The sequence below is a fragment of the Dioszegia hungarica genome (assembly GCF_025882075.1).
Source record: "Dioszegia hungarica strain PDD-24b-2 chromosome Unknown MKK02contig_16, whole genome shotgun sequence".
Lineage (NCBI taxonomy): Eukaryota > Fungi > Basidiomycota > Tremellomycetes > Tremellales > Bulleribasidiaceae > Dioszegia > Dioszegia hungarica.
In genome coordinates, this window is record NW_026515773.1 from 1832225 (window position 1) to 1848004 (window position 15780).

At 56.2% G+C, this 15780-nt stretch overlaps 8 protein-coding genes across 8 annotated transcripts; 4 read left to right on the forward strand and 4 right to left on the reverse strand.

The window, feature by feature from the left end:
- Positions 1-84: 84 nt before the first annotated feature.
- MKK02DRAFT_38816 (uncharacterized protein) lies at positions 85-998 on the forward strand (the record flags this gene model as incomplete). Its single annotated transcript, XM_053090298.1, has 4 exons — positions 85-273; positions 463-724; positions 776-876; positions 924-998. 4 exons carry the CDS (start codon positions 85-87, stop codon positions 996-998), a joined length of 627 nt encoding a protein of 208 aa, XP_052943921.1.
- A 598-nt stretch (positions 999-1596) lies between these two features.
- Positions 1597-2581, forward strand: MKK02DRAFT_38817 (SGNH hydrolase-type esterase domain-containing protein; the record flags this gene model as incomplete). Its single annotated transcript, XM_053090299.1, has 5 exons — positions 1597-1603; positions 1654-1800; positions 1870-2245; positions 2321-2452; positions 2506-2581. 5 exons carry the CDS (start codon positions 1597-1599, stop codon positions 2579-2581), a joined length of 738 nt encoding a protein of 245 aa, XP_052943922.1.
- Positions 2582-2698: 117 nt separating this feature from the next.
- Positions 2699-4948, reverse strand: MKK02DRAFT_38818 (uncharacterized protein; the record flags this gene model as incomplete). Its single annotated transcript, XM_053090300.1, has 7 exons — positions 2699-2777; positions 2837-2968; positions 3026-3413; positions 3461-3546; positions 3597-3623; positions 4408-4539; positions 4602-4948. 7 exons carry the CDS (start codon positions 4946-4948, stop codon positions 2699-2701), a joined length of 1191 nt encoding a protein of 396 aa, XP_052943923.1.
- Positions 4949-4987: 39 nt separating this feature from the next.
- On the reverse strand, positions 4988-5485 carry MKK02DRAFT_38819 (uncharacterized protein; the record flags this gene model as incomplete). Its single annotated transcript, XM_053090301.1, has 4 exons — positions 4988-5114; positions 5171-5231; positions 5322-5379; positions 5450-5485. The coding sequence occupies 4 exons, from the start codon at positions 5483-5485 to the stop codon at positions 4988-4990; spliced, it is 282 nt and encodes a 93-aa protein (XP_052943924.1).
- Positions 5486-6053: 568 nt separating this feature from the next.
- MKK02DRAFT_38820 (uncharacterized protein) lies at positions 6054-6898 on the reverse strand (the record flags this gene model as incomplete). Its single annotated transcript, XM_053090302.1, has 4 exons — positions 6054-6129; positions 6189-6320; positions 6374-6755; positions 6805-6898. 4 exons carry the CDS (start codon positions 6896-6898, stop codon positions 6054-6056), a joined length of 684 nt encoding a protein of 227 aa, XP_052943925.1.
- A 1308-nt stretch (positions 6899-8206) lies between these two features.
- On the forward strand, positions 8207-8833 carry MKK02DRAFT_38821 (uncharacterized protein; the record flags this gene model as incomplete). The annotated part of the gene is made up of 1 exon (XM_053090303.1): positions 8207-8833. One exon carries the CDS (start codon positions 8207-8209, stop codon positions 8831-8833), a length of 627 nt encoding a protein of 208 aa, XP_052943926.1.
- A 97-nt stretch (positions 8834-8930) lies between these two features.
- On the reverse strand, positions 8931-11774 carry MKK02DRAFT_17362 (anaphase-promoting complex, cyclosome, subunit 4-domain-containing protein; the record flags this gene model as incomplete). Its single annotated transcript, XM_053085775.1, has 8 exons — positions 8931-10120; positions 10201-10355; positions 10401-10531; positions 10577-10677; positions 10726-11069; positions 11117-11187; positions 11237-11436; positions 11483-11774. 8 exons carry the CDS (start codon positions 11772-11774, stop codon positions 8931-8933), a joined length of 2484 nt encoding a protein of 827 aa, XP_052943927.1.
- Positions 11775-12045: 271 nt separating this feature from the next.
- MKK02DRAFT_28832 (uncharacterized protein) lies at positions 12046-14736 on the forward strand (the record flags this gene model as incomplete). The annotated part of the gene is made up of 5 exons (XM_053087649.1): positions 12046-12469; positions 12607-12750; positions 12878-13855; positions 14065-14343; positions 14417-14736. The coding sequence occupies 5 exons, from the start codon at positions 12046-12048 to the stop codon at positions 14734-14736; spliced, it is 2145 nt and encodes a 714-aa protein (XP_052943928.1).
- Positions 14737-15780: the final 1044 nt, after the last annotated feature.

Consider the following 15780-nt stretch of genomic DNA (forward strand, 5'->3'; position numbering starts at 1 on the left):
AAACAAAGATCAAAGCCGTCGTTGATCTCCTTCTCACATCATACCATCGCAATCTACAGCGCGCAACATTCTTCCCGGACAGACATGTCAGGCCCCGAACCCACGATTCAAAGGATAAATGTCGATGCCGAGGCGGAGTGGCTAAAGATAAGAGGGAATATCGAACGGGCGATGATGGAGACGATGGAGGCGAGGTTAGGGACGATGCCAGGGGGCGCGACTGGGTCTGCTGCGAGGGCTGTGAGGAGGGAGGTGGAGGCGAGGCTGGGACGTGTGAGTCGCTTAACTCTTGTCAGGGATCGCAAGATTCCCCGGATGTGGTTAGCGGTCGTGGAAGATCTTATGGGCATCAAGCGGTCCCAGGAGGGCGCGATTACAAGCCTTGGCATGACCCCTGACCTACTCATCGCTAACTCCGCCGTCGTGATACATCACCGTGCCAGGCTTTGGCTGATAATCTAGATCCGCGAAGACATGTTCAACCTCGCCAAGCCCAACGTCCGCATCAACGGTCAAGCCTACGAGACCTTTATCGAAGCCACCGAGCCATGGGACGAGGCACTAGACCATCGCATGTGGTCCATAGCCACCGAAAAGGATTCATGGATGGACGAGGTGGCTGTCCTGCGCAAGAGTCTGCCGGGGCAGGTACAGGCGGTAGATCTGGATCTGGAGCGGAGGAGGACGAATATGGAGTGGTTGCCTGAAGGAGAGGATGAAGATGGTATGTCAAGTCAATCGAGAGGCTTGAGAGGTGATACTGATCCCGGTATAGATGGACCCAAGGAGAAGGCCGTGGTCCCTCCGCCGCCGAGGCAAGAGGAGGTGAAGACGTTGATGGAGGATACTATCGCGAATATCTCCGAACTTGTTCAGGTAAGCTGTTTCTTGCTGGACCAAGCATGTCAAGCTGATCATACTAGACGGCGCCAGTACAGCTTCAACGAGCGCAACGCGCACAAACGGTCAGAGAGGAGGTCGCGAGCCTGCCTAGATGACCTTCGGTTCATTCTCGGGAGATTGTATTTGGAGGGAGTGAGATTTGAGGCCAGACCGCCTTGTACTACTCGTTGTATCAAGAGTCCTTCTAGACGTATGCTGTATGTCTATGCTGCTCGGCTGGCCATGGCAGACAGCCGCTGAGAGTTTTTGGCTCAACCCAGGAAGTGGGGGATGCCAAGTAGGGGCCCTGGGCCTGGGAGACGATGCGAGGAATGAGGAGCTATTTCTGGGCCGGTTGCGACCGGGCCGGCGGTCGATATCCCTCTTCTACCTTCATCTATTCGCCGCACTGGGGTTTGCATATATAGTACGAGGCCGAGCGATTCCCTCCAGTGCGCTCATCCCTCTCGGCTCTGCAGCTTCTTCAGCAAAGGTACCAAAAAGTGGACATAATGGCACTTCCTTTCCAAGACTGTGTGGTGCTATTTGTGAGCCGTCGGCCTCTCTCTCTCGTCCAACGAGCTGCTGATCTTCTCCATTGGGCGGAAGTGCAAACATAGCCTTAGCTTTGATGATGCGAGACCTCGAACTGACCGCTTGCAGGGTGACTCGATCACGAACAGGCAAGATGTCCCCTCAACCCTTCAAGCCTTAATGTCCGGTGAGCATCCCTTCCCTGTCACCTGCCGAGGGTATGACTGAGAGTCGCAGATCACTACCGCCGTGCTCTGGATGTCCAGAACCGTGGCTTCGGCGGGTACAACACCGGCTTTGCTCGGGAGCTGTTCGACAGTATCTTCGCGAAGAAGGAGCAGGCTGCGAACGTTCCACAGGTGCGATTGGTTACTATCTGGTTTGGTATGTCTGATCTGGTCCTTCATTTAGCTCTATGCTGCTTCCCCCGACGGATCTGAGCTGATACCGTAGGCACAAATGACGCCTGCCTCCCCCACAATCCGATGGGCCAACACACCCCTCTCCCGCTCTTCCGACAAAACCTCGAATTCTTCCTCGAATCCCTGACGTCCTCCTCCAGCCCCTACGCCGCCGCTCACTCGCCGCTCTCGATCGTCCTCATCACCCCGGCACCTATGTGCGAGTCGCTCCTCCCGCCCGTCCTGGCCGAGGCCCGCGAGGCGGAGGTGACGAAGCAGTATGTTGATGTGGTCAATGAGCTGGCAAAGGAGTGGCGGGCGAAGGGGGAGAAGGAGGGTGGGAAGTGGAGAGTCGAGGGTGTGGACATGTGGAAGGCGGTGCTGGATGATGCGGCGGGTGATGAGGAGAAGATGAAGGGGTACTTCACGTCAGTCATCGATCTGATTTTTCACCTCGCTCGGCAGGTCGGATGGATGTAGTATTCAAGGTGCTGACGACTTAGTGACGGCCTTCACCTCAGCACTGCCGGCTACGCTATCTTCTGGAAGGAGTACACCAGGCTCGTGAAAGGTCCTCTCAAGAACCGCGGTCTGGACTGGGATGACCTGGTAGACTGCCCTCCCCGCTCGGCCTTGTGAGTAGATCTTACAAGGATTGCCCATCCCGGTTCTCAGCTGATACAAGTAGATGGGATGATCTGGACCACAAGCGCCCCGAAAGCGTTGGAGAGAACATGAAGCAGTCGCCCTTCCGCTCTACTTAACACGTAAATGCAATATCTTGTCTATGCTCTATGATTATCTGCGCAGCACGGGGCTTACACGCATCCTTGGTGACAGGAAATGTCCGTCCAAATATCCAGTAGATGCGCGCATTCTACTCAGGTCCTGAGCCTGAATGCAGGCAATCTCATACCCTCGACGATAGATTCCGGTCTCGACCAGTCCACATCCCCGCACCTATCCATCAGCTCAAGTTTTCGTCCAAGGTCTGCACTTCATGACAAGCTGGCACATACCACGGTACGCGTTTCGGCAGATCCTCCTCGTCCTCCCAGTCCAGTCCCCTGCCCTTGAATTTCTTCTGGATCGCATTGGACACGCCTTCCCATACCACATCATACCCCTCTGATGTGAGATGTAGGCCGTCCCTGTTCGCATCAGCTAGTGATACCTAGACTAGACGATGTGGCAAATCTCTCACTCACGTCAGGTACGGCCGCAACTCCTCCCCATCCCCTCCCGCCTGCTTAACCAGGTCCGCCCAGAAGTCGACTGTCTCGATGCTCCATCCCCTCTCCTTGGCTCCGTTCAGCTCTTGCGCCTTCTCACGACCCTTCCACTCCGCGCCGACTTGCAGTACTGCGTCCCGGAACTCTCGCGTCGACTCCGGCGTGCGCCATTTGACTTTGTAGTTCTCAAACATACTAGTCAAACATGGTCCGGGGGTGATGAGAATGATGGAGAGAGGCGTGTCAGCGATAACGTAGGGCGAGGAAGGGGATGTCAGGTCGGAGAGGAGAGCGTGCAGGTTTTTGACGAAGTCGGGGAGAGAGACAGTCTGATCCTTTGGCGGGAGTACAGAGTCGTTCGTGCCTGGGTGGGTCAGCTGGATTCACGTTAGATCGAGAGCGGGGACTTACCGATCCAAAGGGTGACAAGGCGGACTATTGGCGAAGTCGAGGCTTCGCCCTTCTTAGCGAATATGTGATCCATCAGAACGCGCGTCCTTGAAGTCATCAGTGGGTCCTTAGTATCGATGGTATCACGTAGACATACCCATTAGAGTTCCAGCCGCCAAAGCCTCTACATCATCAGCCTGTGAGCAAGCTTGACCTAGCTGGAGACCGAGCTTCGCGGAAAGGGAGATCATACCGGTTGATCACGTCCAATTTCCGGCAATACGCCTCTGCCTGATATCAGCAAGACGGCGTCTTGGGATGGTACTCGCGCTCGGAGTCTGTACAGACGTACTGCTTAGTCGCTCATGCAAGTTCCTCGGAGTATCTTGCATCTGCGTTAACGAATCGCCCTAAGGTCTATCAGCTCCTTCCTGTTGCTACAGCGCCGAGCGGCTTACAAGCATAAGCACACAATCTTGGAACGGTCGCGTCATCTTGTACTAGACAAGCAACCAACGAGAGGACTCCAAGTATAGATGTGAAAGGGGCGGTAAGGAGATCTCTGCGAACGCTGACAGCTGCTTTGCGATCAATTTGTTCTCGGTCGCGGCGGAACGCGAAACGCGCCATGCCGTAAGGCGTTTCAGGACCGGATGAGGTATGTGGCACTAGTGTGGCACTGCAGATAATCAGTTTGATATGACCTGGTCGGACCCTAGCAGCTCGGGTAGGGGAGCGCGGTCGTGACTGGTACTGAGAGACACAATACATAGTATACATGACATAGCTTCGAGGCAGTGGTGTGCAGGTTGTCTCCGCCAGCAGGCGCGATCTGTCACGCCAATCTGAACTTCGGCAGCTTCATGCCTTCGAGAACAGACTCAGGACGCGTCCAGTCTACACCCTCGCTCCTGTTACATTAGCTTGCATACAGAAGCAGATCATGTCAGACGTCTTCAAGCGCTTACATGGGTGCACGCTTCGGTAGGTCCGCCTCATCTTCCCAGTCGAGACCCCTGCCCGCAAATTTGGTCTGGACGACACGGCTGATCCTCTCCTCGACGGTCGCGTAGCCTTTGGTAGAGAGATGGATACCATCCCTAGTCGATCAGCTTTGGATGACGGAGCACATGGACCAGAGCTCAAAACCACTCGTCCGTACTTGAAATAAGGTCTCAGCTCCTCCGCTTGACCCCCGGCCTGACCCACCACGCTTCCCCACGCGTCGACCGTCTCAATGCTCCAACCTCGCGCGGTCGCCTGCTCCGCCTCTTTGGACTTCCACTCCTTGCCCACTTCGAGGACTGCATCGCGATACTTGCGCATGGAGTCCTGAGTGCACCACTCCTTTTCTGCGGGATCGGGGAACATGCTCGGTAAGCAGGGCCCAGGGGTGATCAGAACGATGGAAACCGGCGTATCAGCGACAGCGTAGGGCGAGTCACTGGAAGTCAAGGCGGAGAGGATGGATTGAACGTTGCGAGTGAATACGTTGATGGGGACGGACATCGCCTGAGAAGGGAGGACCGCGTCGTTTGCACCGGTGCATCAGCTTGTGAGGAGTGCTCGTCCGATGGAGTCCGTCCTACCGTTCCAGATGACCACCATCCTGATCACTGGCGAGGTAGCTGCAACCTTCTTCTTGGCAAGCATCTGATCCAGGAGGACCAGTAGGCTGTGACGTCAGGCGACTCCGCAAAGCAAGAAACCGTGTCTCCAGGGTGGACGTACCCATTCGAGTTATAAGAGCCGAAACCTCTGTTCAGTACGTCCAGCTTACGCGTATAGGCGACTATGAGCGTCAATAGTAACTCGTCAATGGATAGGCAAAGTAGGCAAGAATGCATAGTCAGTGGAGGAGAGAAGAAGTGGGTCCACATACGGTTCATGCGCTCGTAGAGATTCCCATGAACTCCATGTCCCGGTATGAGGGAGTCGCCCTAATTCCGTCAGCCAGCTCGATTTAGACCTCGGACGTCAAGGTCATGGTGTGAGCAGAGAGTCACTGACGAGGAGGAGGACGCAGTCTTGGAATGGGCGAGACATGCTGACGGTATTTGTATCGTTCGTAAACTGGTATGACGGTACGCGTAGTGAAGTATATAGTCGTCAGCGAAAAGATACATGCCTGGAGGGCGCCATCAGACCCTGGCGTGTATTGCCTGCCTTGGTTCCCTGCCCGAATAGCGTCTTTTGTTTGCCTCCCTTTGATCTGCTTCCTCCTTTCTCCCAGCTTCCTCACTCTGCTACTCTTGTCATTAAGGGACTGTACATCGATTGAGACGCCTGCTAATGATGTATGGTAGGGCAGTCTACCTTTGCATAGTCTAGCGTGGTAGTGAGGCCCCGGCCATGACAATTCGCACCGCCACGGGCCGCCACGCCGCCACTCTGGGGAGACATGGACCGGCATGAGACGCCCCTTGCCGTAAGGCGTTTCAGCTGCGGATGAGGTATGTGGCACTTTAGTATAGCGCGATAAGATCAGGACAGCTGTGAGCCTGGCTGTAGTGAGAGACATAAACAATGGTACAGATCTACATGCGCAATGGTATGCATCCATATCTCGTCAGCGACAATGTGACACCTGCTGTGGGCGTATGATAGGCGAGGATCACGCAAGCCTGAACTTGGGGAGTTTCATGCCCTCGATGACAGACTGCGGGCGCTTCCAGTCCACATCTTCGCTTCTGTCACAGGTCAGCTTCGCCAGTGATATAATCTAGCCTGTATGAGAGGCCACACTCACGCTGGCACTCGCTTCGGCAGGTCTCGCTCAACTTCCCAGTCCAGCCCCCGGCCTGCAAACTTGGTCTGGATCACCTTGGCAATACCCTCCCAGAGGACTGAATAGCCTTTGGAAGAGAAATGAATGCCATCTCTGACCTGTCAGCAGGAACTACGGCGTCGGGGGTCCCCTACTAGGCTACTCACGTGAAGTACGGTCTCAATCCCTCGCCTTCTCCTCCCGCCGCATTGACCAAATCGCCCCACGCATCGACAGTCTCAATCATCCACTTTGGACTCCTCGGATCCGCCTCTTCCTTCATCTTCCACTCTGCTCCCACCTTCAGCACCGCGTCCCGGTACATCTTCATATTTTCAGGTATACACCACTCGTCTCTCCCCGTGTCCGGCTCAAACATGCCCGGCCAGCAGGGGCCGGGCGTGATCAGGATGATCGAAAGTGGCGTGTCGGCGGCGGCATAGGGAGACGAAGCGGAGGTCAGAGCGACAAGCATGGCGTTCAGATTGGAAGTGAACTCGTTCAAGGGCACCGCGCCTGGCTCGGTCGGGAGGATGGCATCGTTCGCACCTGTCGCTCAGCTCGACCCTGAATATATAACGGCGAATCTTGGAATTACCCAGCCAGATGGTGACCATTCTGATCACGGGCGAAGTAGCAGCATGTTCCTTCTTGGCGAGCATTTCATCCATGAGAACGAGAAGGCTGTGCATATTGTAAGCCGCTGTGCTGAGGACCTAGATGCGTGCGTTTCCCACAGGCGAGCCGCAGAGTCAGGGTGGGCGGAAGGTACTTACCCCTTTGTGTTGTATCCGCCGAAACCTCTGTTGAGGACGTCAAGCTTCCTCACGTATGCCACTGTGGAGGTCAGTATAAGCGTAGGGTTCTTGCCCAAGGGTTATACTTCTAGCTCTATATCGGTGCTGGCCAGGAGGCAAAGTGGAAGACGCACGATTCATCCGCTCATAGAGATTCCCATGGACCTCTTGGCCTTGGGTGAGGGAGTCGCCCTGGGCTCAGTCAGCCAGTCCCTCCATTGTTAAAACTTCTCACGGGAGTGTAGAAGGTCTACCAACGAGGAGAAGCACACAGTCCTGGAAGGGACGAGACATGGTCCTAGGAGCTTGTGCCTTGTATGATAATGTAGTCGAGTTTACTGTTTGCGAGAAATAGGCATAAAGACGATCAAAGGCTACGGACAGCAGTAGGACCTTTGCGTGGGTGTGAAAGGAAGGGAGTGGCCTCATGTTTCACTCTACCTTTTCCTTCCAAATGCCCCTCTCCTTTCAGCTCCTAGGCATCTTTGTGCCCTGGCAATGGGTGCACGCCTATGTTGTGCGAGCGCCGTGAGCTTACCTTGATGCCATGTCTGATATCGTCCGCTGCTTTGACTTACTATACCGACCCACCCTTCTTGCTTCCAGACAATACGCTCATAACCTAAAGACCAGTCTGCCGTCCCGCCACTCATGTCTGCGACAATTACAAGGCATGCCGCACTTGCTCGTTCTGGGTCAGCGCGAAGTGTGTCAATGTCAGATCTACCGGCCTGCTGGTTTCAGAAATTCGCTGCCCCCTTTCGAAACCCAAGGTCAAACACCATCTGCCAGCAATCCTTGGTGGCGCGGCTGGCGTCAACCCTGGCGTTTCGAAGAGTGAACTGAGATCGAGCTCCTCGCCCAGTATAGATCGATACACAGGACGTCCTTGATCCTTTGGTCACCGCCCCCTTCTCGACGTTAGTGACTCCGAGAGTCCGATGAGTTCGATCACATTGCCAGATCTGGACACCGACGGTCTCGTCTCGTTGATCCTTTCGTTAGCGATCTCTGGGGTACCCACCCTTTCTGACTAACCTACCTTGTCATTTGAACAGGCTGCGGGCTATATACGTCCCCGCTGTCGAGGCTGATCCTTTTCCTTTCCTCTACTTCAACCCTTCTAACACTTCCGCCTTTGGGCACTGCACCAACCCTTACTCTCTTGGAGTCTTGCCACAGGAAAATTACCCTACATCCACCATGTCCACCGAGCCATCTACTCCCTCCGCGATGCCGCTCTCCCAGTACTTCCCCATCATCTTCTCGGTACCAGCCGAAGACCACTTTCACTTCGTCACTCACCCTGGCGACAACGTCACAGACAGTCAGGCCCAGTCCCAGAGCGCTGCGACCTGCATTCTCTCAGCAGACAAGTCTCTCATGTTTCAGCCCAGCAATATCACGCAGCGCGCCAAGGTCGGCGGGGTCGGCGACGAGCACACTCAACCAGGTTTCTGGTCAGGGGTCAACGTGTACCGAAAGTCGACGCAGGCTGGAGTCGAAGGTTACCTTTTCGAGCAACACATCGTTCCCAGCATGCCCAGCGCGCAAGCAACCTCGCTGAACAGCCCTCTCAAATGGCAGGGAAAAACAGTGATGCTCACCGAAGATGGCAGCATCTTGCCGTGGAACGTCGAGGTCCCAGCCATCGGTGACTATCAGTCCACCGGCAGCTTCGAATGCAAAGACAAATTCCGGTCCAAGATCGATGCCGCGCAGAGTGAGCTCGCACAGGAAGCGAAAAGGAGTGCGGCCGTTGCGCGATTTCTCCAGGGATTATTGGCGGATCCGCTGGTCAGTGCCTGGCCCAATCGAAGGAGACAGTGAGGATTGTGCTGAGACGGCTTGGGCACTGAGATGTCCATAACGAGTCATAGCATGAATGCCTTGTCACGGGGATGATCGCACATCGTCCTCTCCGGTCTCAGCTAGCGTCTCTCATCTCCTCTTCCTCCTGCTCCTCATCATCTCCGTCCCCCTCCTCCTCTTCGTCCCCTTCATCATCCTCCATATCCCACACTTCCACTTCCCCCTCTTGGCCATTCATAACACAACCCACCCTCCTCCCCTTCTTCCCATTCAAAGCGAGCGCTACCGGCCCCTCCCCACCTTCGCTCGTAAGGTATCTCGAGCGATGTATGACCAGGGGTACTTCCGGCATGGCCAGTGTCACGAGATCGCCTACTGATCCGATAGCGGTAGATATGGGTAGTGTATGGTCGAGGTAGGATGCGAAAGCAGTCGTCGCGTGAAACCGACCGGAGGCGGTTTCGAGCAGCATAGCGAGCTCGATATCATCGAAGAATTGGAGAGCAAGGCAGGCCGTCCCGTCTCCGAGGATGATACGGAGGGCTCGAGACTCCAGTCCATGTTGAGAGACCAGGATGACTAAAAAGCTGTCAGCTCCGCCCAGCACGTAAAGGTGAGACAGCTTACCAGTTCTGCCCGCCTCGGCTACATGCGCACCCCAGACCACCTCTCCTACTGTCCGGGTCGTCATAATCCCCTCCGTCCACCCATACCCCTGATCCACGACACCACCAGCCTCTTCCCCCACCGCAGCCCGGATCATTCCTTCTGTAGTCGCAATCAGACTATTCGCCCATGCCCACGGCTCCATCTCCAACACCCTCTGCACCTTCGCCTCCTCCTCTGCTTCACCCTTCTTCCCCTTGTGTTTCGCCGACTCCCCATCCCCATCCGTCTCCGTATCCGACGTCAACACCTCATCCTCGTCCGGCCCTTCACTTTCGATATCCAGGTCGACGCCGCTCTCTTCGATGATCCGACTATCGGCCGCAGGGGAGGAAAGGAGCATGCTAGACTGGTCCATGCTCATCGCCTCGTCCTGTTCCACTACCGGGCTTTTGAAAGAAGTTCGAGTAGGCTTCCCGGATAGCCGAGATAGCGTGTGCGAGAGTACGTCGTCCAGGGACCGGCTGGGAGGCTGAAGGGAGAGGGATTGGACATAGGCAGGAGGGAGCGCGTCGGATGGTGGGCGCGTGGGGGTATCGTCTGGGAAGTATGAGGAGAAGATGGACCGGACAAAGCCGTTCACGAGGAAAGACCACGTGAGTTTCAGGTCGTGTGTCGCTGTGGGTGGGTCGTCGCCGCCTCCTGATCCAGCTTGGGCGGTTTCTGACGTTGATCAGCTATCTGCCTTTTCCGCGATGCGTGGCCGGAAGGGGATGTACCGAATTTGAGCCAAGCCATCCACGCCGCAGCAGCCAGAGTCTCAAGCTCCGCATCCTGCCGTATCCGCTCGATCAGCTTGATCATCCCGCCTGTTATATCGATACTCTGCTCGATATCCTCTGAGCGCAGCGAGAGGCCCGCGGAGTGATATTGCCTTGCCCTGTCAGCTCGATCCTATACACGGCGTATGCTAGCTCACGATCGCTCCCATCCCCTCATCCCTTGAAGAAGAATCATGACCCTCTCCAAAGCAGGCGAGACGCTCTCTGCGACGATCTTCTGGATGGTCTGGAGGCTCGTCGCGAGGGTTTGCTCCCATTTCGTCAACATCTGGAGCATGAGCTGGCGCGGATCCGAAAAGGTTGGCAAGCTTACGCGACCGGTAAGCTTGTTACCTAGCCATTCTGAAATTGCCTCGCGACATCGACCGGTCATGAGTAACCTGAACAGATCGGCATGTACATCCCGCACCGGCACTGATCCGTCAGCTATGGTGACCTTGCCCATCGTCAGAACATACTCACTCCCTTGTAGCTTTCCGCACTCTTCCAGCTCTTCCCTCCACAGCATGGTCTGCTTGTACCCATCCCGCCAAGCAGCCTCTATCGCCTCCAAGCCACGCAGAACTATATTCAGGAACGACGCGAGAGAGTCGGCGCTCTGGGCTAATCGAAGATGCGAGGAGGAGGATGACGACGGACAGGGAAAGGAGCCGGTGAGGAGATGTAGATCTCGTCCAGGTAGTGAGACTTGTAGGGTATGGGGCGGAAGTGAGGGCGTCGAGGAGAGGAGGCAGGGGAAGGTCGATAATGCTGGATGTGGAAGTTTCGTATTTGCCGCAGCTATGGGTTTGGCGAAGGGATTGACTCTGGTGATGGTCAGCTGGGGCCGGCTGATCGCGGACGTATAGCTTACACGGCGGGTTTAGGGGGTTCGACTGGAGTCACCGTAGGAAGTGACGCGATGATCTGCCGAGCGGACCCATCCTGCGGTGTCAGATATCCTTCATCGGGCGATATGAAAGATGTATATCACCCTGGCAGTCTCCCACTCCAGGCTGCTATCCCTCCATTCTAGCTGTACCTCAGTGGGCCCAGCTTCCCACGCCGCATCTGGCAGATCTATTGGCACGATCTTGACCACTTCACCGTTGTGGACCGACCGATGTTCGAGGACGGCTCTCCGCGCCGCGGGCATAAGTAGCAGTAGGGACAGGTAGAGCCCTTGCTCATTAGCTTATTCCAGCAATCCCCTCTTCGAAAACATGATACTTACCATCACCGCTCCACGCCAATCCCGCTACCCATCCCCTCACCTCCACTTCCCACACTTTACTGCCCAACATCCGCCAGAGCACCACCTTCGTCCCTCGCCATGCACTCATATCCGTCGCTTTGCCTTTGCCCTTGAGCGCTGCAGAAGCAGACTGAGCAGGCTGAGCAGGCGCGAGGAGGACGACTAGGTCCATGGCGGGATTGCATGATGCCGAGTGCAAGACGTGCGGTCCTGACAGCGAGAGAGTCGATAGCGGGGTGAACGACCGCGATGACGAGGGGTCTAGCTGCACTGCCATGATGTGCAGGCTTGGATAAGACGGCCTAGAGGTATGGTGGAGAGTGTAGGTACGTAGGTACCTCTTGAATCTGCCCTCGCGCGCGCAGAAATCGGGCGCGTTTCATAATCATGACCCACGTGGAATCTGAAACCGATTAGCGGCATCAAATTCTACCTTCCGCTTCAAGCTGTGTTATTGATATTAGATTGAATTGATAGATACTCTATCTATCTCTGATACCCTAATCCTATACCACCTACCTCTTCTTTGTGCTATAGCACCTAGCGACATGTCGAGATCAGCCTCACCGGAAGGGCTATACGCCAACTCATTCTCCCCGGCTCCAGCTCCGGCAGATTACGTCCAATATCCGCCGACTGCCTCGTATGAATACCTCGCGGCTCCACCCTCCGCTCCCGGCTCCCCATCCGGCTCTCGCCCAGTCTCGCCCGTCATGGCCTACCCTCAGTACCCCGAGGGCGACCAAGAAGTCGATGAGCTCGTCTCGGATGAAGATGGGAACCAAGGCCGCGGGGCATCCCAAGGTGGAGCCGACGGGTCCGATGGGGAAAACGATGGCGAGGAGATGGGATCGCATGACGAGGCAGATCTAGAGGAGGCGGAAGAGGGAACTTCGGGGTGGAAATGCGAGTGGGATGGGTGTGGGCGAGAGTGGAAGGAGCAGATCGGGCTTGTGAGGCACTTGGAGAAGAGTGAGTGGCTCGTCCTGATTCCGCACGGAGGGAGTTTCAGTTTAAGGGTGCGGAGGGCGCGGATGTGTTTCAGGGGGAAAGAGAAGGAAGCGGCACTGATCTCAACTTGTCTTTTGTACATATCAGCTAATGATCAGCACATATACCCCGCGGCCGCGAAAAATACCAGTGTCGATGGTACAATTGCCTTCGCAGAGGCAACAAGCCGTCTACACGCCACTCGTTGATTACGCACTGTAGGAAGCACACAGGGCACAGGCCTTACGACTGCAATCAGCCAAGTAAGTTGATGTCTTCCTCCAGCCTATCCCACACCAAAGGTTATACCTCTCTCCCACCTTGCATTAGCCTCTTGCTTCCGGCGTTACCTGGACCGAGTCTCCCATCAAGGAATCAGCTGACAATCAGACTGCTCCAAATCCTTCACCCGCTCGGACGCCCTCAACAAGCACCTCCGCTCCATCCACCTCGTCCCTGCCGAAGAGGCAATCTATCGATCCACCAAGCCTCGCGCGGCACCTCCCCGCCCCAAACCCAAACCACCACAATCTCGCGCGTCCACTCTGAACTACAACCCCCTCCACATGAGCGAAGAGCCGCGTCACGACCCGATGGACGAGGAGGACTCCTTCATGGACCTCATTGATCCTGCCCTCGGGCCTCAACCTCCTCATCCGGACTCGGCGCAGTCGAGGGACAAGGGCAAAGCGTCCCGCTCAGCACCCTCCTCAGGGCGCAGTCGGCACCGGCATATCGCACCGCAGGGATCCCAGGGCACGCCGTACGACATGCTCCCCAGTCCCCTCCAGCCGCCAGTCCACGATTACCCCCGCTCCCACGGCCATGCCAGCCGCCACTCCCACTCCCGCCCCTCCCTCCCACCCATGGTCAACGCGCCACCGATCGTCGCTCCCGATGGAGTCACGTACATTCGGTACGGCTCCGACGCGGACCTCATGACCGATCCGGACCTCCTGGACGTCATCCCCCGGATCCGGAAACGCGGCACCGTCCAAATCAGCCAAGAGGACCAACGGGCCATCGCGTTCGTTCGCTCCCGATACCCTCGGGATCGGATCGCGCGTGCGCGCCAGCAACCGCCCCAGCCTCCATGGGTGGAAGACCAGCCCGTCGAGCCGGACACGGACGACTCGTTTGATGAGGGCGTCGCGCGGTTTAGGGTGGACGAGAGCAAGACGCTCTTGGGGCATATAGGCGAAGAGGGGATGTATGGCGAGAGGGCGGTGTTTGGGCGGAGCAAGTGGCAGGCCAAGTATATTATGGCCAAGGCGAAATTGATGCTGGCGGAGGAGGAGATGAAGATGCGGCAGGGAGAGTTGATGGCGATTTCGGAAGAGGAGAATCAGTTGAGGCAGGCGTTGGAGGGTGGAGGAGGATCGACGAAGCGGAAGAGGAACACAAAGTGAAATGGGTCATAGCGGTATGTGGCAAGGCGGCGAGTGTCGCTGGGATGGGCCTCGCGAATGAAACGGGTCCCATGCAGACAACGGCCCGAGTATCTGTACTGATTCTCTGATGATGTAAAGCGAAATACTGACAGTGGTCGGGATGCTTCAAGCGAATGCTGCTTACAGATATGAGGCAGACTGGAATGGGGTTTCACTCAACCGCCACTGGATCACATGCTGTACGAAGGGCATATGATTCATCGCGGCAAAGTGCACCTCATAATGAGCCATCCTGGGACACCTGGGACACCAGAGACGCCGCCCAAAAGGCTCGGGCGGAACGGCGTACAGTGTCCACGATCGCGTCCACCGACTCCTGTCTCTCCAGAGCCTCCTTTTCGGTGTCCACATCCACCTCGCCCGACATCTCAGGCCCTTCGCGCATCCCTGTCACAGCTCCTTGCAGTAGGTCCTGATATCGGCCATGAGCGCGGCAGCCGTCTTGTAATAGTGGAATAGTAGAGTTCTGGGATTGGAGGCCTTGTTGGCGAGGAATTTCAGGTCTGTTTGGGCGGCCAGGTGATGGATGAGACCGAGTTCGATACTGTGGTTGTATCCGTCCCACAGCTGTTTCTGTCTCACGGGGTCCTGGCCAATGGTCTTGATTGTCGCGTAGCGCTCATCGTAGCTTGCCTTCCGGAGTGTCGGGGAAACATCTTCGTAATCGAAAGTCCTGAATGGCGCAGTAGAAGCGATGAATTCTTGGCTGAGGTCCTTGGTGGTCTTTGGCTGAGGGGTCTCGGGGGCGCTGTCGGTCAAGCGGCCTTCGCGCATCGTCGCTCTTCCCATCGGGCCTGAATGTCTGCTTCGCCTTGTCGCCCTCTCCCGATGGCGACTCCATCGCACGGGATGTCAGTTCAAAGAAGACGCGGTCCCGTGTTAGGAATCTGAGATTCTAGGCTCTCTGAAGCGGGAAGCGAATAGGTAGCGAGGAGGCACCCCTGTTCGGAGGCAAGCTCGGTAGCGAGTAGGAACTCCTATGTCGAGTAGGAGATCCAGAGAGTGCGACGCCTGAGTAGGCGAAATCCCTGGCGGCAGGTCAATGTGGCGCGCTGCGGGCGTCGAAGCCATGGACCAAGTAGGCTGTGTATGGACTATAGGAAGTCCTAGCACAGTAGGAGTTCCTATGGCGTGTAGGAACTCGTAGGGACTTGTAGGAAGATCTCAGGGACTAGTAGGAAGATCTGTAGGAACTCGTAGGAACTCGTAGGAACTCGTAGGAACTCGTAGGAACTCGTAGGCGTAGGAACTCGTAGGAACTCGTAGGAACTCGTAGGAACTCGTAGGAACTCGTAGGAACTCGTAGGAACTTCCTACACTCTGTAGGAAGTTGTCAGGCTGGAATATATAAGGAGGTCATTTCGAGTCCAATGCATCCTCACTCTGCAGTCGGAAAAGTGTCTTGCCCATCCTGGTCCCTGGAAAAGTTAACATCCCGTAGCTCCTCGCTGCAGCTGATGGTGGCTTTGATCTTGGGATAGAGACCCATTGTCATCACGTCAGTGACTGTAAAGGGCTCGGGAAAAGTTCGATCGGGCCGAGATCCGTTGCCTGAAGGGGTTGACATGATGGCTGCGGGTGGTGTATGTCGTGGGGGGCAATGAAATGGGCCGAGAGGGAGTGATGGGAAAAGAGGGCACTTTTGTCTTGATTCCCTGGACATGGACTGGTAGAGGCAATTGGGTACGGGAAACAAAGGTATTACGACCCAAGTGTGTCAGTAGATTGCGCTCACGGGTCACACTGGTCAGAGGAAGACGATGGCGTCAAGTGATGCTGCGCGGTGCTCCCTGTCGATATGACTTGTGGACCCAAGTGAAGCTCAAACATGCGGCAGGTTGG